Source organism: Stigmatopora argus, chromosome 10 (assembly GCF_051989625.1).
Source record: "Stigmatopora argus isolate UIUO_Sarg chromosome 10, RoL_Sarg_1.0, whole genome shotgun sequence".
In the NCBI taxonomy this organism is placed as follows: Eukaryota; Metazoa; Chordata; class Actinopteri; order Syngnathiformes; family Syngnathidae; genus Stigmatopora; species Stigmatopora argus.
Genome location: NC_135396.1, coordinates 17,238,846 through 17,265,338, shown reverse-complemented (window position 1 = coordinate 17,265,338; position 26,493 = coordinate 17,238,846). Strand labels below are relative to the sequence as shown.

The 26,493-nt window shown below is 43.6% G+C and overlaps 1 protein-coding gene across 9 annotated transcripts in view; it reads right to left on the bottom strand.

Moving 5' to 3' along the window:
* nf1a (neurofibromin 1a) overlaps positions 1 to 26,493 on the bottom strand; it is a 278,314-nt gene that overhangs the window by 93,340 nt on the left and 158,481 nt on the right. For 7 of the 9 annotated variants that reach the window (XR_013303594.1, XM_077611678.1, XM_077611683.1 and 4 more), the window contains 3 exons: positions 15,915 to 16,012; positions 15,408 to 15,543; positions 6,009 to 6,071 (listed from right to left, as the gene is read on the bottom strand). Coding sequence is in view for 8 of the 9 variants with exons in the window: in XM_077611678.1 (XP_077467804.1) it covers positions 6,009 to 6,071; positions 15,408 to 15,543; positions 15,915 to 16,012 (297 nt within the window). In the remaining variant the exon portion in view is untranslated. The remainder of the gene's footprint in view (positions 1 to 6,008; positions 6,072 to 15,407; positions 15,544 to 15,914; positions 16,013 to 26,493) is intronic. The other 2 variants (XM_077611682.1, XM_077611687.1) reach the window with 1 other exon arrangement.

Sequence of the window (26,493 nt, the reverse complement as noted above, 5' to 3'; positions counted from 1 at the left end):
CACTTAGAATTTCACATAAGTCTTCTAGTGTTGTTTTTTCTCAGTGTCAGACATCAATCCCCAGCTTTGATAAATTACATTGCGTGTCCAAATGGCTACTACTTTAAACGCAAGGATAAAATAAAAAATATAAAAAATTGGCAGCACATTGTAGTGTAGTACGTACTTGTATTTAGAAATATGTCCAGCGGGGGGCTGCCTTTGTTATTCCTAAATGAATGTTATCTGTAACGGCCCGTATATGGCCCGCGGGCCAAGGTTGAAAAACATGTACACACACGATCCGGGGGCGGGGCGAGCGTTTCGGCGAAACGTCCGTTCAGCGAACTGTCCGTCGGCCAAACATCCGCCGGCGAAACGTCCTTCGGTGAATCGTCCGAGTACCTGTATCTTGAGGTACCAATGTATTCATTAAATATCAGCTACAGGCATATTAAAACTGTAATATATTAATATCCAAATATATTAAATAAATTTAAAAAATGTAAATACTTTAAGTACTGTAGTCACAGTGAAAATAAATCCTCTCTGCTTGATTTAAATAATAAAAAAGGTTATTGGAGCTTTAGTCCAAGCCCTCTTTGTCAAATTAAAGAGGCATTTTTTCATGTACATATATTGCTGTTGTTGTTGTCTGGACACTTTCAAGACGATTGCCAACAGTTTTAGACAGTATTTCGATCATTTTAACAGTATTTTGAGAGCTGGTTTCAACAGTATTTTGAGAGCTGGTTTCAACAGTATTTAGACAGTATTTTGATCGTTTTAACATTATTTTGAGAGCTGGTTTCAACAGTATTTAGACAGTATTCAGATCGTTTCAACAGTATTTAGACAGTATTTAGATCATTTCAACAGTATTTTGAGAGCTGGTTTCAACAGTATTTAGACAGTATTTAGATCGTTTCAACAGTATTTTGAGAGCTGGTTTCAACAGTATTTAGACAATATTTAGATCGTTTTAACAGTATTTTGAGAGCTGGTTTCAACAGTATTTAGACAGTATTTAGATCGTTTCAACAGTATTTAGACAGTATTTAGATCGTTTCAACAGTATTTAGACAGTATTTAGATCGTTTCAACAGTATTTAGACAGTATTTAGATCGTTTCAACAGTATTTTGAGAGCTGGTTTCAACAGTATTTTGAGAGCTGGTTTCAACAGTATTTAGATGGTTTCAACAGTATTTAGACAGTATTTAGATTGTTTCAAAAGTATTTAGACAGTATTTAGATCATTTCAACACTATTTTGAGAGCTGGTTTCAACAGTATTTAGATCGTTTCAACAGTATTTTGAGAGCGGGTTTCAACAGTATTTAGACAGTATTTAGATCGTTTCAACACTATTTTGAGAGCTGGTTTCAACAGTATTTAGATATTAAACTCTAAACTCTCCCTCTCTCTGTCATAATTTGAACCTGTTCTACCAAAATTCCGGCAACCAAAAGTTCGGGCGACCAAACGTCCGTTCTACCAAACGTCCGGGCGACCAAAAGTCTGCGACCAAAAGTCTGGCGACCAAAAGTCCGAGTACCAAATGGAGGAGCTGCCGGTGCTTGCTGGGCTGCTTGTGTGCTTTGAAACCCCCACGATCTTTAAAACCTCCAGACTACTGAGGGACTGTGCGGTAACCTCAGCCTCAGTTTGCAGAAGGTCCCCACCTTGTGGACTTCCTGTGTGAGGCTCCAGTTTTTTTTACCTAGGTCTACAATGTCTTGTGTCTGTCTTGCTACTGTAACCAAGGAAATTTCCAGAAAACGGGATGAAATAAAGTTCTAATCTAATCGAATCTAATGTAAGACGTCCACGCGTATAAGATGCACCCTTAAAGTTGCCTTAAAACTGTTGAATTTTACAATTTCTCGCGTATAAGCCATCCCCTGACTCACAATTTTCACCTCCAAATTCGTGGTTTTAATAGGGAGTACAAATGTGTTACTTTGAAGGGAAAATCCTCACGTGGTATTTCTGAGATACTGTATAAATCAAATGCTCATTATTAATTGGAATTTTTGTTTTATTTAAAAATCAAGGCTATGTCTTCATTTTATCCACATATAAGCCGTACCCAATGTTCCCTCAAATTTTTCGTTGTCTGGGCAGAAAGACAACCTCCCTGAGCGCACTGAGTACCAGTGTGAGCGACATCATCGGTGCTCGGATGATTCGCCTAAAGACGTTTCGCCGACGGACGTTTGACAGACGGGCAGATCGCCGAATGGAGGTTTCGCCAAAACGGGATTTGCGCGCTCGCCCGGTCAAATCCAGCCGAAAACAGCGTTTAATGATTAAATACAAATACTGGAGCTCTTTGGACATTAGAACCGAGCCCAGGGAAGTGAATTCCTCGGTAAAATGTCGCGATGATGTCGCGATTGAGGCAAAAAAACGTCCATATACGTCCATTCGCCAAACGGCTCAAAATGCTCTCAAATTCGGTCAAATCCAGCTGAAAACAGCGTTTAATGATTAAATACAAACACTAGTATTTGTATTTAATCATTAAACTAACAAATACTAGTATTTGTATTTAATCATTAAACGCCGTTTGAACGAACGTTCATTCGGCGACCTGTCCGTCTGTCAAACGTCCGTCGGCAAAACGTCTTTAGGCAAATCATCCGGTCATGACATCATCATTGCTCGCTATGGGCACACCAGTATCACACCTGCCACAAGCAGGTGCATGTCAATGTTCCCTCTAATTTTTCATGTAAAACACGAAAAACATGAGTGGACAGAGCTACTGCCACTGGCTGCCGCTTAAACAGCGCCATCATGGGGAAAGGGGTAAAAAAAAATAAAAAAAAATTACTGCGCGCTATCTGATTGCTGCTGCGCTGAGAAGACGAGAGTAGTGCGCAATTGCGCACGCGCGCAGCTTAGAGGGAACATTGGCCGTACCCTCGTTTCAGTCATTATTTTTTTGTCCGACAAATGCGGCTTATATGCGAGAAAATACGGTAATATTCGGTAAGCCCATTATTCTTCTTTGGTATATCGCTTCATTGGCGCTAAGAGAAGAAGCGGTGCCCTGACCTTTCACCACCATTTTTCATCTGTCTTCCACTTGTGAGTTTCAGCGTGGATTTCTGTAAACCCCAATCTATTCAAGCGGTTTCTCAGTTTGTTGGAATACGTTAATTCTGAATTCTTCCCATTTGTTGCTCATCTGTTTTTTGTGCATCATCAGTTTTGAAATCATATTGCTAAAAGTTTTCTGTTAACACATGTTTTCCTTGGTCTCCACTGTGCTTTCCTTTAAATCTTCCCGTGTAGTTTGAACTTGGATATTTTAGACACAGCTGACTGGTACACCCAAAATCGTTTTTAACACTGCATGAAGAATTACCGTCTTTAAGAAGTTTGCTAATTCCATTCAGTTTGTATTCACACCTATCGTGCTGGAGCCAGGATTCCAGTTAGTCAACTTTAAGCAACAGATCTCAAAGTGTGATACCACCCTTTTAACGGCAGACCAACAAGCCGAAATCTAATGGTGTATGTTTTGGAAAAACAACATTTTACGTGATGACTCCATATGTTGTTTCCTCAGAACTGAGTGATTCCATATTTTTTTCTCCAGTGTGTGGTCTAAAATGTAATCTTTACCGACCAGAACAATTTTCTTTTAGGATAGTTTGTTACCTAAAGCCAAAAAAATTTCATGTTAAATGACTTTAGCTGTGTGATGGCGAACGAATTAACTGTTTTTCTACATAAATAGAAAACACAGTGAAAACAACTGAATAAACGTCCACCATGGAAGGTGATTCAATATTTTTTTCCCCGGAGGTTGTACTTTATCCCAAAATAAGTACCATGATGCAAGGGATTGTTTAGCCTTGGTGGAGGACCTTGTTCTTCTTTGTGCCGCTCTAATTTTACGTGTGACAAGTTCAGAAAATCAATGACCCAGTGGAAGGAACTCAATTTAGCACTCAATTTTAAATTGTCAACTACCTGATAGCAACCACTGCATGTTACTAAAACTATTATGAACTTTAGTATTTGAGTTGCTCCTGCAATAGTTTATCTTTGTATTACGGGAGCAATGCTAGCGCACAATTTAAAGCTGGAATGTTTTTATAATACAAATATGCATATTAGCGCAAGCTTGTTTCATTGGAAAAAGGTACAAAGAAGAACACAACATTGGTTTTGATAACTTATATTAGGTAGGTGAGCTGAAACTACAGTTGTGGTCAAAAGTTTACATACACTTGTGAAGAACATAATGTCATGGCTCTCTTGAGTTTCCAGTTATTTCTAAAACTCAGATTTTTCTCTAATAGAGTGATTGGAACAGATACTTCTTTGTCACAAAAAATCATGAAGTTTGGTTGTTTTATGACTTTATTATGGGTTAACAGAAAAAGTGATCAAATCTGCTGGGTCAAAAATATACATACAGCAACACGAATTAGCAATTTTGGTGACTTAGAAAGTTGTGTCAGTGAAATGAGCTTCATAGCATGGCTTCTTAACTTCTTGAGTGATTATGAGTGACTAAAGCTGGTGACTTCTCTGAGGCCATTTAAATAGGGCTCATTGGATGCAAACGCCCACAAACGCTACAATGGGAAAGTCAGGAGCTCAGCATGGATCTGAAAAAGCGAATCCTTGACTTGAACAAGTCAAGAAAGTCACTTGGAGCCATTTCAAAGCAGCTACAGGTCCCAAGAGCAACCGTGCAAACATTTTTTTGTAAATATAAAGTGCATGGCACTCTTTTGTCACTGCTACGATCAGGAAGAAAATGCAAGGTATCACCTGTTGCTGAGAGAAAATTGATCAGGAGGGTGAAGATTTGACCAAGAATCACCAAAAAGCAGATTTGCCAAGAATTAGAAGCTGCTGGAACACAGGTGTCAGTGTCCACAGTCAAGCGTGTTTTGCATCTCCATGGACTGAGAGGCTGCCGTGCAAGAAGGAAGCCCTTGCTCCAAAAGGGGCACCTTAAGGCTCGACTGAAGTTTGCTGCCTATCACTTGGACAAATATAATACCTTTCGGAGGAAAGTTCTGTGGTCAGACAAAACAAAATCGAGCTGTTTGGCCACAATGCCCAGCAATATGTTTGGAGGAGAAAAGGTGAGGCCTTTAACCCCAAGTACACCATGCCTACCGGCAAGCACGGTGGTGGTAGTATTATGCTGTGGGGCTGTTTTTCTACCAATGGAACTGGTGCTTTACAGAGAGTAAATGGGATAATGAAGAAGGAGGATTACCTTCAAATTCTTCAAGATAACCTAAAGTCATCAGCCCGAAGATTGGGTCTTGGGCGCCGTTGGGTGTTCCAACAGGACAATGACCCCAAACACACATCAAAAGTGGTAATAGAATGGCCAAATCAGGCTAGAATTAAGGTTTTCGAATGGCCTTCCCAAAGTCCTGACTTAAACCCCATTGAGAACTTGTGGACAATGCTGAAGAAACAAGTCCATGTCAGAAAGCCATCAAATTTAACTGAACAGCACCAATTCTGTCAAGAGGAGTGGTCAAAGATTCAACCAGAAGCTTGTGGATGGCTAACAAAAGCGCCTAATTGAAGTGAAAATGGCCAAGGGACATGTTACCAAATATTAGCGCTGCTGTATGTATATTTTTGACCCAACAGATTTGATCACTTTTTTCTGTTCACCCATAATAGTCATAAAAGAACCAAACTTCATGAATGTTTTTTGTGACAAAGAAGTATCTGTTCCAATCACTCTATCAGAGAAAAATCAGAGTTGTAGAAATAACTGGAAACTCAAGAGAGCCATGACATTATGTTCTTCACAAGTATATGTAAACTTTTGACCACAACTGTATATTCGAGCAATCAATGCATCCCCATTGTACCAAAAGTTGAAAATGCAGAAAATAATAAAACATTTCTAGAGGGAAACTCAATTAAAATTTAAACAAATAAGACAAACCATGTGAGAAAAAAATGGAAAAAAGTTGTTATTTTTTTACTTTGACGGGGGGAGGCTTCTGAGGGAAAGAGTCTCCAAACTTACTGCTTTTTTGTTTTCCTTTTTTTCTTTTACAGTTGCCTTATTCAGTAGAGAGTGGCAAGTAGCCTACAGAACAGAGACGGGTACAATCATGGTCACAGCACCAGGTACACACACAACCCTACCAAATAAAGATGTTGACTGTAACGTTCTCGTCAATCAAAGAAAAGTTATCACAAAGCTGTTATATAATAGGCAAGGAAGCATGCAAATGCATATACTAATTGCTGGAATTAAATACACTTTTCGTGTTCTTTATAAGCAGGTAAAGGAAACTCAAAATGAATGAAAAATCAAAACTTAAAAAAAAAGGTTTAATGAGTGAATATGAGGACAAGACCATTGTTAGGGTGTTAAATTTAATATGAGCTAGAGTGGCAACATGAAGTGCAGTAAGCGTATTAGTGACAGTGGCAGGAGTAATAGGCTGCCAAGGTTTATGGCAAAATAAGTGTTATTGTTCTAAATTAGGTGTCTCAAACCGATTCCGCTGAGGGCCGCAGTGGGTCCTGGTTTTTGTTCCAACCGATCCAGTTCCGACATTTTAACCAATCAGGTGTCTTCTAAAATAAGTAGCACCTGGCTGCAATCAACTGATTAACTGATTACACTTGCAAAAGGTATCCTCTTGTTGAGTTGGAATGAAAACCTGCACCCACTGCGGCCCTTTGAGGACCGGTTTGAGACGACCACTGTTCTAAATGAAAGGATGTTTTTACTAATCAATCCTGTTATTGATCACACCCACTGCATCAGCTATAAAAAGCTTTAATTTCAAATTCATGCCAAAATAGCATGAGCGTTTGCTAAATTAAGGCATTATCATAGGACACTGATTTTCTCCTAGACAGTGAAACAGCTATCTGACGTGCACATGCTTCAGATGTGACCAAAACATTAAATGTAGTAAATGTGAAGGATTTTAATCTTGAAAAATCAAGAGTAAATACAAATCAGATGGAAGACTCCTCTATTATTAAATGTATTGTATGTTCCACAGAAACAACAGCAGTAAGCCATTTCTCTTAAATGTCTCTTTAAAGACCCCTAAGCCTGTTGCGATAAACAAATATGAAAATAAGAAATACATTTACGCTTGTGCTGCGTACATCTGGCACACAATCGTGGAAAACTTCATCTATTCGATGCATATGAGACTCCAGTTTGTTTCACAGATGTTAATAGATTAGACCAGGGGTCCCCAAACCGGTCCTCGAGGGCCGGTGTGGGTGCAGGTTTTTGTTCCAACCGGTCTAGCATAAACAGTTTGACCAATGAGATTTCAGCAGAAAACAAGAAGCACCTGACTGCAATCCACTGGTTGCACTTGTAGGACACCAGATTGGTGAAAAGGTGTCCTCTTTATGGGTTGGAATGAAAACCCGCACCCACTGCGGCCCTTTGTGGAATAGTTTGGAGACCACTGGACTAGACTATATTAGATTAAACTTTATTCATCCCATACTATATATACATATATATATATACATACATACATATATATATATATATACATACATATATATACATATATATATACATATATACATATACAGACGCTCCCCTACTTACGAACATTCAACTTACGAACAACGGTACATACGAACATGTCTGCAAATTGCGTTTAAGTCCAAAAATGTTCGCAAGTCCAATTTTGTATTTCGCGTCTTTTTCGGAGTAGTACTTCTTTCCGCCGCTAATACCGACGCCTGGCGCTGTGAGAGCTCAGCTCACCCAGCATCTACCTTCTTCTTCGTTGCAATGCGGAAGTGCGTGAATGTATCTCCAGTGTGCAAAGAACCTTTTTCATTTGTATCATTAAATATCTCATGCATCCAATATTGAATATGGTTGGTAAAAAGCTAAAGGCTTCTATTGAGGGAGTTGCAAGGAAGAGGCAAGCCATTTCATTTGAAACGAGTGGCAATAATAACGAAGCTTGATGCGCGTGAGAGTGGTTGAGCGTTGCACATTCAGTACCATTTATAAACAGAAAGATCGAGCAGCAGGACCCAAATATTGAACGTTGCACAAAGTTTGCAAATCAATTGAATGATGCCATACAGTGCTACTGCATCATTTATGATGAAAAAAAGAAGAAAACTGTGCCATCGTCATTAGGTCGCTTCTTTTGGCCAGTTTCTAATACATAAATCTATCTCTCTCTCTACAGTACTGTACATATTCTCTCCATTTTATTAAATGTTTTTTTTTTCAGTACAAACCAATGCGTGTTACTTATACAAGCCTTAAACATACAAATGCACTTATATAAACCTTCAATATACTTATATAGGCCTTAAACATAAATTATAATACAAAATATAGCACTAAATCAACTTACAAACAAATTCAACTTATGAACAATCGCTCGGAACCAATTGCGTTCGTAAGTTGAGTGTCTGTATATACATATATATATACATATACATATATATACATATATATACATATATATACATATATATATACATACATATATATACATATACATATATATACACATACATATATATACATACATATATATACACATACATATATATATACACATACATATATATATATATATATATATATATATATATACACATATATACATATATATACACATATATCCATCTACCCATCCATCTACCCATCCATCTACCCATCCACCTACCCATCCACCTACCCATCCACCTACCCACCTACCTACCCACCCACCTACCCACCCACCTACCCACCTACCTACCCACCCACCCACCTACCTATCTACCTATCTACCTATCTACCTATCTACCTATCTACCTACCTATCTACCTACCTACCTACCCACCTACCGACCCACCTACCTACAAACCGGCAAAACCACCCACCCACCCACCTACCCACCTACCTACCCACCTACCTACCCACCTATATATACATATATATACACACATATATATATATATATACATGTATATATATATATATATATATATATATATATATATATATATATATATATATATATATGGCAGACGCTATAGGTCCCACAAAGCTCGGACAAATAGGCTTAAGGACAGTTTTTTCCCCACATCCATCAGACATCTAAACTCGCGCTAACATAACACACATTCCCTTCTGCGGTATATGAATAGATGTTTGGTTGGTGATCTGCCTCCTACTAGCTGACTTGAAGTAAGGTAAGTGGAAGACAGTGTGAGGTAATCGAGAGGTAAGCGACCTGTATCCACAACAGCGGAATGACAAATTACAAGTCCGTAACTTACACTTATTTAGGTCTTTTGCCGATTAAACGTAGCTTATGGAGAAGCACCATCAATTTCGTCACACGCAGTTCTGCGTGTGATGACAAGTAGGCTTTTGTGTTGTGGTAATGACGACATGGCCTATGTCCGATTATTATTATATTATTATTATTATATACATATATACATACATACATATATACATATATACATACATATTTATACATATATATATATATATACATACATATATATACATATATATACATACATATATACATACATATATATACATATATACACATATATACATATATACAGACTTATTTCTTTTTTCAAATTGAATAATTTGAATTTTTGCATTTGCAAAGACAGGCATAGTAACTTCCTTATGATATTGACCCTAATAATGTGATTTTTTGATTAATACAGTATCTCAGAAATACCACTTGCGATGATTTTTCTTAAGATTTTGCCTTCAAAGTAATACATTTGTACTCCCTATTAAAACATGAACATGGAGGTGTGGCGAGTGGTTAGCACGTCGGCCTCACAGCTCTGGGGTCTTGGGTTCAAATCCAGGTTAAGTCCCACCTGTGTGGAGTTTGCATGTTCTACCCGGGCCTGCGTGGGTTTCCTCCGGGTACTCCGGTTTCCTCCCACATCAAAAAACATGCATGGCAAGCTGATTGGACACTCTAAATTGCCCCTACGTATGGGTGTGAGTGTGCATGGTTGTCCGTCTCCTTGTCCCCTGCGATCGGCTGGCCACCGATTCAGGGTGTCCTCCGCCTCTGGCCTGGAGTCAGCTGGGATCAGCTCCAGCACCCCCGCGACCCTAATGAGAATAAAGCGGTTCATAAAATGAGATGAGAAATTGGGAATCAGGGTGCGCCTTATACACGCATGCGGCTTATATGCGAGTAAATACGGTGTGTATTAATATATATGTGTATATATGTGTATATATATGTATATGTGTATATATATGTGTATATGTATGTATGTGTATGTGTATGTGTATGTGTATGTGTATGTGTATGTGTATGTGTGTGTGTGTGTGTGTGTGTGTGTGTGTGTGTGTATGTGTGTATGTGTGTATGTGTGTATGTGTGTATGTGTGTATGTGTGTATGTGTGTATGTGTGTATGTGTGTATGTGTGTATGTGTGTATGTGTGTATGTGTGTATGTGTGTATGTGTGTATGTGTGTGTGTGTGTGTGTGTGTGTGTGTGTGTGTGTGTATGTATGTATGTATGTATGTATGTATGTATGTATGCATGCATGCATGCATGTATATATGTAGGTATGTATGTATGTATGTACAGACGCTCCCCTACTTACGAACGCAATTGGTTCCGAGCGATTGTTCATAAGTTGAATTTGTTTGTAAGTTGATTCAGTGCTATATTTTGTATTATAATTTATTTTTAAGGCCGATATAAGTATATTGAAGGTTTATATAAGTGCATTTGTATGTTTAAGGCTTGTATAAGTAACACGCATTGGTTTGTACTGAAAAAAAAACATTTAATAAAATGGAGAGAATATGTACAGTACTGTAGCGAGAGAGAGAGATTTATGTATTAGAAACTGGCCAAAAGAAGTGACCTAATGACGATTGCACAGTTTTCTTCTTTTTTTCATCATAAATGATGCGGTAGCACTGTATGGCATCATTCAATTGATTTGCAAACTTTGTGCAACGTTCAATATTTGGGTCCTGCTGCTCGATCTTTCTGTTTATAAATGGTGTTGAATGTGCAACACTCACCACTCTCACGCGCATCAAGCTTCGTTATTATTGCCACTCGTTTCAAATGAAATGGCTTGCCTCTTCCTTGCAACTCCCTCAATAGAAGCCTTTAGCTTTTTACCAACCATATTCAATATTGGATGCATGAGATATTTAATGATACAAATGAAAAAGGTTCTTTGCACACTGGAGATACATTCACGCACTTCCGCATTGCAACGAAGAAGAAGGTAGATGCTGGGTGAGCTGAGCTCTCACAGCGCCAGGCGTCGGTATTAGCGGCGAAAAGGAGTACTACTCCGAAAAAGGCGTGAAATACAAAATTGGACTTGCGAACATTTTTGGACTTAAACGCAATTTGCAGACATGTTCGTATGTACCGTTGTTCGTAAGTTGAATGTTCGTAAGTAGGGGAGCGTCTGTATGTATGTATGTATGTACGTACGTACGTACGTACGTACGTATGTATGTATGTATGTATATATATATATATATATATATAGAGAGAGAGAGAGAGAGATGTGGTCAAAAGTTTACATACACTTGTGAAGAACATAATGTCATGGCTCTCTTGAGTTTCCGGTTAGTTCCACAACTCTGATTTTTCTCTTGGCCATTTTCACTTTAATTAGGCACTTTTGGTAGCCATCCACAAGCTTCTGGTTGAATCTTTGACCACTCCTCTTGACAGAATTGGTGCAGTTCAGTTACATTTGATGGCTTTCTGACATGGACTTGTTTCTTCAGTATTGTCCATAAGTTCTCAATGGGATTTAAGTCAGGACTTTGGGAAGGCCATTTGAAAACTTTAATTCTGGCCTGATTTAGCCATTCCATTACCACTTTTGATGTGTTTGGGGTCATTGTCCTGTTGGAACACCCAACTGCGCCCAAGACCCAATCTTTGGGCTGATGACTTTAGGTCAGGGGTCTCAAACTCAATTTACCTGGGGGCCGCTAGAAGCAGTCTGGGTGAGACTGGGCCGCATCAGGATTTCCACAAGAAAAGCGCTGATAAAACATTCCAACGTTATCAAATATCTTTATATTTTAACAAAAAATAATGAAATAAACCTCAGTGAAGTAGAGCACATCCCCATATTCTGACTCAATTTCCTCTTAAAAAGCACGGAACCTTCTGTGTTAAGCCCCTGGATCTGATTTGGTTGATGCATTTCACAACGACAGACATCACATTGTCAAACTTCAGGCATCTGCGTCAAAGGGCCTGCTTTGTTTTTTTGAACAAGTGCTACCAGTCCATTCTTCCTCCCTGTCATTGATGGGGCTCCATCGGTTGTTATTCCAACAAAGCTCTTCCATGGCAAACCGGCATTCTCAATGGCATCATACAGCTGGTGAAATATTTCCTTAGCGGTGGTCTGGCCATGCATTGGATTTACTGTGAGCAACTCCTCCATCACTTCAAAATTGTCATCAACACCACGGACATATATTGCGAACTGGGCAGTGTCTGTGATGTCTGTGGTCTCATCAAGAGCCACTGAATATACACTGAAACATTGTGCTTTCTCACACAGTTGATCATAAATGTCACTTGACAGGTCAGAAATGCGCTCTGCCACGGTGTTGGCAGAAAGGCTGATGTGGTTGAAATGACTTTTCTTTTCTGGACAGACAAAATGCGCACTCTGTAATATGCACTTTTTGATCAATTCACCTTCTGTGAATGGCTTTCCTGCTTTAGCAATCAACTCACAAACGGCGTAGCTAGCTTCAACTGCTGCATTACTGTCTTTGGTAGCCTTCTTGAAGAAATCCTGTTGCCTCAGAAGACGTGTTTTAAGACTGGCAACCTGGTTGGCTCTCATCTCCCTGGTATTTTTCGTACTCCTCAGCATTTCTCGTAGTATAATGACGTTTCAAGTTGTATTCCTTGTGAACCGCAACTTTTTCAGTGCAAATGAGACACGTCGGGGTGCCCCTGTGCTCAACAAAGAAAAATTGCACTCCCCACTTTTCTTGAAACTGTCTGTGCTCATCACCGACCTTTCTCTTCACGGCAGGCTTTGAAAGAGACATCTCTGGGGCTCTGTAATGTGTTTCCACTTGGAATGAGTCTCGGGTTGAACTTTAACTTTCAGTCGCACGGGTCTGTGGCGCATGTGCACTTTCGCTCTCCGATCGTATTGGATTACGGCAGTTCTCCGAATTTCTCAAGTGTCACGTTAACGCACTTACTGTTAAGTTTCAGTTTCACTCGCGGAGATGGCTACAGACACAGACACAGGCTGGATCACAGCGCCTCATTCAGTTCTATGCTGAGAGCAGCGGAGGACTGTGCGCGCCGAGCGGAGTGATCGGCTTCACGGCTTCTCCTCCGCCCAGCTGATTGGAGGAATGAATGAGTGAGTGAGCGAGGCACTGGACAGCCCGGCCGATGTCCCGCCCTCCAGAGCCGTATACCTCACCGTGATTGGTTCATTCAGCTCCGAACACAAGTGTCATTCATATCAATCTTGCGGGCCGCACGAACATTAATCTTTCATATTAAGACGGGGGCCGCAAATTATCGTCCCAGGGGCCACGAGTTTGAGACCCCTGCTTTAGGTTATCTTGAAGAATTTGAAGGTAATTCTCCTCAATTATTCCATTTACTCTCTGTAAAGCACCAGTTCCATTGGCAGAAAAACATCCCCACAGCATAATACTACCACCACTGTGCTTGACGGTAGGCATGGTGTACTTGGGGTTAAAGGCCTCACCTTTTCTCCTCCAAACATATTGCTGGGCATTGTGGCCAAACAGCTCGATTTTTGTTTCGTCTGACCACAGAACTTTCCTTCAGAAGGTCCATGTGTTCAGCAGCAAACTTCAGTCGAGCCTTAAGGTGCCGCTTTTGGAGCAAGGGCTTCCTTCTTGCACGGCAGCCTTTCAGTCCATGGAGATGCAAAACACGCTCAACTATGGATACTGACACCTGTGTTCCAGCAGCTTCTAATTCTTGGCAGATCTGCTTTTTGGTGATTCTCGGTTGAATCTTCACCCTCCTGACCAATTTTCTCTCAGCAGCAGGTGGTAGCTTGTGTTTTCTCCGTGATCGTGACCATGACAAAACAGTGCCAGCACTTTATACGTACAAACAATTGTTTGCACTGTTGCTCTTGGGACCTGCAGCTGCTTTGAAATGGCTCCAAGTGACTTTCCTGACTTGTTCAAGTCAAGGATTCGCTTTTTCAGATCCATGCTGAGCTCCTTTGACTTTCCCATTGTGGCATTTGTGGGCGTTTGCATCCAATGAAACCTATTTAAATGGCCTCAGAGAAGTCACCAGCTTTAGTCACTCAATCACTCACAAGAAGTTAAGAGGCCATGCTATGAAGCTCATTTCACTGACAACTTTCTAAGTCACCAAAATTGCTAATTGGTGTTGCTGCATGTATATTTTTGACCCAGCAGATTTGATCACTTTTTCTGTTAACCCATAATAAAGTCATAAAAGAACCAAACTTCAAGTATGTTTTTGTGACAAAGAAGTATCTGTTCCAATCACTCTATCAGAGAAAAATCAAAGTTGTAGAAATAACTGGAAACTCAAGAGAGCCATGACATTATGTTCTTCACAAGTGTATGTAAACCTTTAACCGCAACTGTATATATATATATACATACATATATATATATGCGCGCATGCGCGCATGCACGCATGCACGCACGCACGCACGCACACACGCACACACGCATACACGCTTACACACTTACACATTTACACATATACATACATGTATATATATATACATATATATTTATATCTATAGACTGATGTCTCCATCCTTCCTTATTACACCCCAAAAGAAGATTATGTATCTGAGCGTCCTGATTTTGATTCCATAAACTTATAGATAATGACTTAATATAACATTTTTTGAATTGTAAAGTGGTCCATAGGAGAATGCATGTTCTAATGGAAAGTGTTTGAGAACCCCTCTCCTTTGGCTGCTTTGTATTAAATAACTAGGTAAAACATGGATGTTTGGCATTTCTCAAATTAGATTATTTTTTGCTTTCATTTACTTTCCATGGTATTTATTGTAACAAACAGAAACAATTGTGATGGCAGAAATCAAGAAAAATAAGGGCATTTGCAATGCTTTGGTGATGCAATGCTTTAGTTACTTGTCTTCCAGGAGATAAATTACAAAACCGTCTAAAGTGTAACTTGGATATTGGAACTTTGCGGGATAAAACCCAATGACGAAAAGAGACTCAGATCTAAAAAGTATGATCAGCTGTGTGGGGACCTGAGAGATGTGGAGAGCAGTGAGTTCAATAGCTTCAGAGAAACTGTAGAGTAAATTGAAGTGCAGGAGCTTAAAAATTTATAAATACATAGCTCTGAGCAAAGCTAGGCACTAGGGCTCATGAAGGTATTGAGCTTAGGGTGCCTACCTGGTAGAGACAGTGGCAGACGCTGCGAAGCTGAGGGGGAAATTCGCTGGATGAGCCGATGATGGCATGGAAGAAGCGTTCAGTGATCTGCAACAGGTTTCTTTGATTATCTTCCAAGATCTCCCCTTGTTCGAATCTGGCAAGAGAAAGAAAAATCTTATAAGATTTACAATCAAGAATGCATGCAGTCGATAAGCATGGGTACCGATATATATTGTAATATTCATTCATCTTCCATAATGCGCATTCTTGTAAGGGTAGCAGTAGTTTTGCTGGAGCCTATCCGGGCTCATTTCGGGCGAAAGGCAGAGTAGTACACCCTAGACTGGTCGGCAGTCGTAGGGAACACAGAGACACGTGCTCACAATCATACCGCCACCAGCGGGAATCGAGCCTGCGCATGCCCGCACCTAAGTCAGGCGAGTGAACATCTACACCACGACACAGCTATATTATAGTATCTAAAACATCATTGGAAAGGTGAATAAAAATGATGGATGATTATACCGTGTGGGGTCCACTTCAAAACTGATGTGCTCAGGGGTTGTGATGACACCTTTTAGTAATGGTTCCAGTAATTGCTGCAGGTATGCTGCTCCATAAACCTAAGACGACCACAACAATTTTTTAAATTAATTTAGTTCACGACTTAAATAATGGTTTCTAATTCATAAATTAGCTAATGAATAATTGTACAATACTCTCTCGAATATCGCGGATAATGTAAACCAGACATGGCCGCAATAATCGAAAAACCCGATGTTGGAGTACACAAGTATAAATATCAAAGTGTATTTATTAAATATTACAGGTATAAGCATATGAAAAAATAATGTATTCATATCTAAATATTAATCTATTTATTAAAATCGTAAATACTTTAAATATATATATTTTTAAAACAGGTTATTGGGAGCTTAAGTCCAAGTCTATTGCATCAGATTCAAGAGGCATTGAATCATCGATGGAATTTTCAGGAGGCGCCGTAGGGGAGCGTTTTAGGAGGAGGAGCTTTGGCGACAGGTTTTCGGCGCACAAGGGAGGTGTTGATGTGGAGTTGTGACTGCGGTTTCTTTTTTGGTACAAATACGTATGCTTTTGTACAAGGATATGAAACTGTCAAGACGATTGCGATATTCCATCGCTATGACCATGTTGTCATCAATCTCCAGGAACTTTTGTTTCAAACTACATGCCCTGTTGAAAATTTCTTGCGATTTCTGACAGTACTAAGATCAACTTTATTGTCGTCATTGTTTTGGGGGAAATTAAACCTCCACTTCGCTACACCGCACCGTCCAGTTGTCAATTACCCATTCAGAGAGCTCAATTTCCGGATAAGAGCAACGGCATCAGTGCGGTGCCTGGACGTATATGGAAACTTAACTTCCACTTTGCTCCTCCGCGGCGTACAGCCATCTTAGCCAAAAGGCTATTTTCGGACAAGGGCACCAGGACCATCGCCAGTTTGCACTTTGAAGCATTCCTGGCAAATTCCCTATCAGCTCTGCGATCCCAAAGCTCCCTGGCGTTCAATCCGCTGAGCGAGCTCTATTTTCGGTTTAGTGCGACGACGTCCACTGTAAGGTCGCCCGGGGCTGGCATTTCTGGAAAAAAAGTACCCTCACAGAGGCTCCTGGCTGTCCTGTCTGCTCAGAAAGCTCTATTTTCGGATAAAAGTGACGGCCATCGCCCGATGCCCGCCCGCTCGCTCTCACTCGCTTGCTCTCACTCGCTTGCTCTCACTCGCTTGCTCTCACTCGCTTGCTCTCACTCGCTTGCTCTCACTCGCTTGCTCTCACTCGCTTGCTCTCACTCGCTTGCTCTCACTCGCTTGCTCTCACTCGCTTGCTCTCACTCGCTCGCTCTCACTCGCTCGCACTCACTCGCTCGCACTCACTCACTCGCACTCACTCGCACTCACTCACTCACTCTCACACTCACTCACTCACTCTCACACTCACTCTCACTCACTCTCACACTCACTCACTCTCACTCACTCTCACTCTCTCTCACTCACACTCTCACACTCACTCTCTCTCTCACACACTCACACTCACTCACTCTCACTCACTCTCACTCTCACTCTCACACTCACTCACACTCACACTCACACTCACTCACACTCACTCTCACACTCACACTCACACTCACACTCACACTCACACTCACACTCACACTCACTCACACTCACACTCACACACTCACTCACACTCACACACTCACTCACACTCACACACTCACTCACACTCACTCACACTCACTCACACTCACTCACACTCACACTCACTCTCTCACTCACTCTCACTCTCTCTCTCTCTCACTCACTCACTCTCACACACACACACTCACTCACTCACACACTCTCACACACTCACACACTCACTCACTCACACTCACTCACTCACTTACTTACTCTCACTCACACTCACTGACAGTCTCACACTCACTCACACTCTCACACTCACTCACACACTCACACTCACTCACTCACTCACACTCTCACACACTCACTCACACTCTCACACTCTCACTCTCACACTCACTAACACACTCACCCACACTCCCTCACACTCACTCACACACACACTCACTCACTCACACACCCACTCACTCACTCACACACCCACTCACTCACACCCTCTCACTCACACTCACTCACTCACTCACACACTCACTCACACACACTCACTCACACACTCACACACTCACACACTCACACACTCACTCACACACTCACACACTCACTCACACACACACTCACTCACTCACACACTCACTCACTCACACACTCACTCACACACTCACACACTCACTCACACTCACTCACACACTCACACTCACTCACACACTCACACTCACTCACACACTCACTCACACACACACTCACTCACACACTCACTCACTCACTCACTCACTCACTCACTCACTCACACACTCACTCACTCACACTCACTTACTCTCACTCACTGACAGTCTGACACTCACTCACACTCTCACACTCACTCACACTCTCACACTCACTCACACTCTCACACTCACTCACACTCTCACACTCACTCACACACACACACACTCACACTCACTCTCACACTCACTCACTCACACTCACTCTCACACTCACTCACACTCACACACTCACTCACACTCACTCACACACTCACACACTCACTCACTCACACACTCACTCACACACTCACTCACACACACTCACACACTCACTCACACACTCACTCACTCACACACTCACTCACACACTCACACACTCACTCACACACTCACACTCACACACTCACACACACACTCACACACACACTCACTCACACACTCACTCACTCACTCACTCACACACTCACACACTCACACACTCACTCACTCACACTCACTTACTCTCACTCACACTCACTGACAGTCTGACACTCACTCACACTCCCACACTCTCACACTCACTCACACTCTCACACTCACTCACACTCACACACTCACTCACACTCACTCACACTCACTCACACTCACACTCACTCACACTCACTCACACACACACTCACACACTCACTCACTCACTCTCACACTCACACTCTCACTCACTCACTCACTCTCACACACTCTCACACTCACTCACTCACACACTCACTCACACAGTCACTCACTCTCACACTCACTCACTCTCACACTCACTCAAACTCACTCTCACGCACACACACACTCACTCACACACTCACTCACTCACTCTCACTCACTCACTCACTCACTCTCACACTCACTCACTCACACACTCACTCACTCACTCACACACTCACTCACTCACACTCACACTCACTCACTCACACTCACTCGCTCACTCACTTACTCTCACTCACACTCACTGACAGTCTCACACTCACTCACACTCTCACACTCACTCACACACACACACACTCACTCACTCACTCACTCACTCACACTCACTCTCACACACTCACTCACTCACACTCTCACACTCTCACACTCACTAACACACTCACACACACTCCCTCACACTCCCTCACACTCACTCACACACACACTCACTCACTCACACACCCACTCACTCACACCCTCTCACTCACACTCACTCACTCACACACTCACTCACACACACTCACTCACACACTCACTCACACACACTCACTCACTCGCACTCACTCGCACTCACTCACTCACTCTCACACTCACTCACTCTCACACTCACTCTCACTCACTCTCACACTCACTCACTCTCACTCACTCTCACTCTCTCTCACTCACACTCTCACACTCACTCTCTCTCTCACACACTCACACTCACTCACTCTCACTCTCACACTCACTCACACTCACACTCACTCACACTCACACTCACTCTCACACTCACACTCACTCACACTCACACTCACACTCACACACTCACTCACACTCACACACTCACTCACACTCACTCACACTCACTCACACTCACTCACACTCACTCACACTCACACTCACTCTCTCACTCACTCTCACTCTCTCTCACTCACTCACTCTCACACACACACACTCACTCACTCACACACTCTCACACACTCACACACTCACTCACTCACTCACTTACTTACTCTCACTCACACTCACTGACAGTCTCACACTCACTCACACTCTCACACTCACTCACACACTCACACACTCACACACTCACACACTCACTCACACTCTCACACACTCACTCACACTCACTCACACTCTCACACTCTCACTCTCACACTCACTAACACACTCACCCACACTCCCTCACACTCACTCACACACACACTCACTCACTCACACACCCACTCACTCACTCACACACCCACTCACTCACACCCTCTCACTCACACTCACTCACTCACTCACACACTCACTCACACACACTCACTCACACACTCACACACTCACACACTCACACACTCACACACTCACTCACACACTCACACACTCACTCACACACACACTCACTCACTCACACACTCACTCACTCACACACTCACTCACACACTCACACACTCACTCACACTCACACTCACACTCACTCACACACTCACACTCACTCACACACTCACTCACACACACACTCACTCACACACTCACTCACTCACTCACTCACTCACACACTCACTCACTCACACACTCACTCACTCACTCACACTCACTTACTCTCACTCACTGACAGTCTGACACTCACTCACACTCTCACACTCACTCACACTCTCACACTCACTCACACTCTCACACTCACTCACACTCTCACACTCACTCACACACACACACTCACACTCACTCTCACACTCACTCACTCACACTCACTCTCACACTCACTCACACTCACACACTCACTCACACTCACTCACACACTCACTCACACACACACTCACTCACACACTCACTCACACACTCACTCACACACTCACTCACTCACACACTCACTCACACACTCACACACTCACTCACACACTCACACTCACACACTCACACACACACTCACACACACACTCACTCACACACTCACTCACTCACTCACTCACACACTCACACACTCACACACTCACACACTCACTCACTCACACTCACTTACTCTCACTCACACTCACTGACAGTCTGACACTCACTCACACTCCCACACTCTCACACTCACTCACACTCTCACACTCACTCACACTCACACACTCACTCACACTCACTCACACTCACTCACACTCACACTCACTCACACTCACTCACACACACACTCACACACTCACTCACTCACTCTCACACTCACACTCTCACTCACTCACTCACTCTCACACACTCTCACACTCACTCACTCACACACTCACTCACACAGTCACTCACTCTCACACTCACTCACTCTCACACTCACTCTCACACTCACTCAAACTCACTCTCACGCACACACACACTCACTCACACACTCACTCACTCACTCTCACTCACTCACTCACTCACTCACTCTCACACTCACTCACTCACACACTCACTCACTCACACACTCACTCACTCACACTCACACTCACTCACTCACACTCACTCGCTCACTCACTTACTCTCACTCACACTCACTGACAGTCTCACACTCACTCACACTCTCACACTCACTCACACACACACACACACACTCACTCACTCACTCACTCACACTCACTCTCACACACTCACTCACTCACACTCTCACACTCACTAACACACTCACACACACTCCCTCACACTCCCTCACACTCACTCACACACACACTCACTCACTCACACACCCACTCACACACTCACTCACACACTCACTCACACACTCACTCACACACTCACTCACACACACTCACACACTCACTCACACACACACTCACTCACACACTCACTCACACACTCACTCACACACTCACTCACACTCACTCACTCACTCACACACTCACTCACACACTCACTCACACACTCACTCACTCACACACTCACTCACTCACTCACACTCACTTACTCTCACTCACACTCACTGACAGTCTGACACTCACTCACACTCTCACACTCACTCACACTCACTCACACTCACTCACACACACACACTCACACACACTCTCACTCACACTCACTCTCACACTCACTCACACTCACACACTCACTCACACTCACTCACACTCACACTCACACACACACTCTCACACACACTCTCACACACACTCTCACACACACTCTCACACACACTCTCACACTCACTCTCACTCACACTCTCACACTCACACTCTCACACTCACACTCTCACTCACTCTCACACTCACTCTCACACTCACTCTCACACTCACTCACTCACACACTCACTCACTCACACACTCACTCACACACTCACTCGCTCACTCACTTACTCTCACTCACACTCACTGACAGTCTCACACTCACTCACACTCTCACACTCACTCACACACACACACACACTCACTCACTCACTCACTCACTCACTCACACTCACTCTCACACACTCACTCACTCACACTCTCACACACACACACACACTCACTCACTCACTCACTCACTCACTCACACTCACTCTCACACACTCACTCACTCACACTCTCACACTCTCACACTCACTAACACACTCACACACACTCCCTCACACTCCCTCACACTCACTCACACACACACTCACTCACACACCCACTCACTCACACCCTCTCACTCACACTCACTCACTCACACACTCACTCACACACACTCACTCACACACTCACTCACACACACTCACTCACTCGCACTCACTCGCACTCACTCACTCACTCACTCACTCTCACACTCACTCTCACTCACTCTCACACTCACTCACTCTCACTCACTCTCACTCTCTCTCACTCACACTCTCACACTCACTCTCTCTCTCACACACTCACACTCACTCACTCTCACTCTCACTCTCACACTCACTCACACTCACACTCACACTCACTCACACTCACTCTCACACTCACACTCACACTCACACTCACACTCACACTCACACTCACACTCACACTCACACTCACACTCACACTCACACTCACACTCACACTCACACACTCACTCACACTCACACACTCACTCACACTCACACACTCACTCACACTCACTCACACTCACTCACACTCACTCACACTCACACTCACTCTCTCACTCACTCTCACTCTCTCTCTCTCACTCACTCACTCTCACACACACACACTCACTCACTCACACACTCTCACACACTCACACACTCACTCACTCACTCACTTACTTACTCTCACTCACACTCACTGACAGTCTCACACTCACTCACACTCTCACACTCACTCACACACTCACACTCACACACTCACTCACTCACTCACACTCTCACACACTCACTCACACTCTCACACTCTCACTCTCACACTCACTAACACACTCACCCACACTCCCTCACACTCACTCACACACACACTCACTCACTCACACACCCACTCACTCACTCACACACCCACTCACTCACACCCTCTCACTCACACTCACTCACTCACTCACACACTCACTCACACACACTCACTCACACACTCACACACTCACACACTCACTCACACACTCACACACTCACTCACACACACACTCACTCACTCACACACTCACTCACTCACACACTCACTCACACACTCACACACTCACTCACACTCACTCACACACTCACACTCACTCACACACTCACACTCACTCACACACTCACTCACACACACACTCACTCACACACTCACTCACTCACTCACTCACTCACACACTCACTCACTCACACACTCACTCACTCACACTCACTTACTCTCACTCACTGACAGTCTGACACTCACTCACACTCTCACACTCACTCACACTCTCACACTCACTCACACTCTCACACTCACTCACACTCTCACACTCACTCACACTCTCACACTCACTCACACACACACACACTCACACTCACTCTCACACTCACTCACTCACACTCACTCTCACACTCACTCACACTCACACACTCACTCACACTCACTCACACACTCACACACTCACTCACACACACACTCACTCACACACTCACTCACACACTCACTCACACACTCACTCACTCACACACTCACTCACACACTCACACACTCACTCACACACTCACACTCACACACTCACACACACACTCACACACACACTCACTCACACACTCACTCACTCACTCACACACTCACACACTCACACACTCACTCACTCACACTCACTTACTCTCACTCACACTCACTGACAGTCTGACACTCACTCACACTCCCACACTCTCACACTCACTCACACTCTCACACTCACTCACACTCACACACTCACTCACACTCACTCACACTCACTCACACTCACACTCACTCACACTCACTCACACACACACTCACACACTCACTCACTCACTCTCACACTCACACTCTCACTCACTCACTCACTCTCACACACTCTCACACTCACTCACTCACACACTCACTCACACAGTCACTCACTCTCACACTCACTCACTCTCACACTCACTCAAACTCACTCTCACGCACACACACACTCACTCACACACTCACTCACTCACTCTCACTCACTCACTCACTCACTCTCACACTCACTCACTCACACACTCACTCACTCACTCACACACTCACTCACTCACACTCACACTCACTCACTCACACTCACTCGCTCACTCACTTACTCTCACTCACACTCACTGACAGTCTCACACTCACTCACACTCTCACACTCACTCACACACACACACACTCACTCACTCACTCACTCACTCACACTCACTCTCACACACTCACTCACTCACACTCTCACACTCTCACACTCACTAACACACTCACACACACTCCCTCACACTCCCTCACACTCACTCACACACACACTCACTCACTCACACACCCACTCACTCACACTCACTCACTCACACACCCACTCACTCACACCCTCTCACTCACACACACTCACTCACACACTCACTCACACACACTCACTCACACACACTCACTCACTCGCACTCACTCACTCACTCTCACACTCACTCACTCTCACACTCACTCTCACTCACTCTCACACTCACTCACTCTCACTCACTCTCACTCTCTCTCACTCACACTCTCACACTCACTCTCTCTCTCACACACTCACACTCACTCACTCTCACTCTCACACTCACTCACACTCACACTCACTCACACTCACTCTCACACTCACACTCACTCACACTCACACTCACACTCACACTCACACACTCACTCACACTCACACACTCACTCACACTCACACACTCACTCACACTCACTCACACTCACTCACACTCACTCACACTCACACTCACTCTCTCACTCACTCTCACTCTCTCTCACTCACTCACTCTCACACACACACACTCACTCACTCACACACTCTCACACACTCACACACTCACTCACTCACTCACTTACTTACTCTCACTCACACTCACTGACAGTCTCACACTCACTCACACTCTCACACTCACTCACACACTCACACACTCACACACTCACACACTCACTCACACTCTCACACACTCACTCACACTCACTCACACTCTCACACTCTCACTCTCACACTCACTAACACACTCACCCACACTCCCTCACACTCACTCACACACACACTCACTCACTCACACACCCACTCACTCACTCACACACCCACTCACTCACACCCTCTCACTCACACTCACTCACTCACTCACACACTCACTCACACACACTCACTCACACACTCACACACTCACACACTCACACACTCACTCACACACTCACACACACACTCACTCACTCACTCACTCACTCACACACTCACTCACACACTCACACACTCACTCACACTCACACTCACTCACACACTCACACTCACTCACACACTCACTCACACACACACTCACTCACACACTCACTCACTCACTCACTCACTCACACACTCACTCACTCACACACTCACTCACTCACTCACACTCACTTACTCTCACTCACTGACAGTCTGACACTCACTCACACTCTCACACTCACTCACACTCTCACACTCACTCACACTCTCACACTCACTCACACTCTCACACTCACTCACACTCTCACACTCACTCACACACACACACTCACACTCACTCTCACACTCACTCACTCACACTCACTCTCACACTCACTCACACTCACACACTCACTCACACTCACTCACACACTCACACACTCACTCACACACACACTCACTCACACACTCACTCACACACTCACTCACACACTCACTCACTCACACACTCACTCACACACTCACACACTCACTCACACACTCACACTCACACACTCACACACACACTCACACACACACTCACTCACACACTCACTCACTCACTCACTCACACACTCACACACTCACACACTCACACACTCACTCACTCACACTCACTTACTCTCACTCACACTCACTGACAGTCTGACACTCACTCACACTCCCACACTCTCACACTCACTCACACTCTCACACTCACTCACACTCACACACTCACTCACACTCACACTCACTCACACTCACTCACACACACACTCACACACTCACTCAC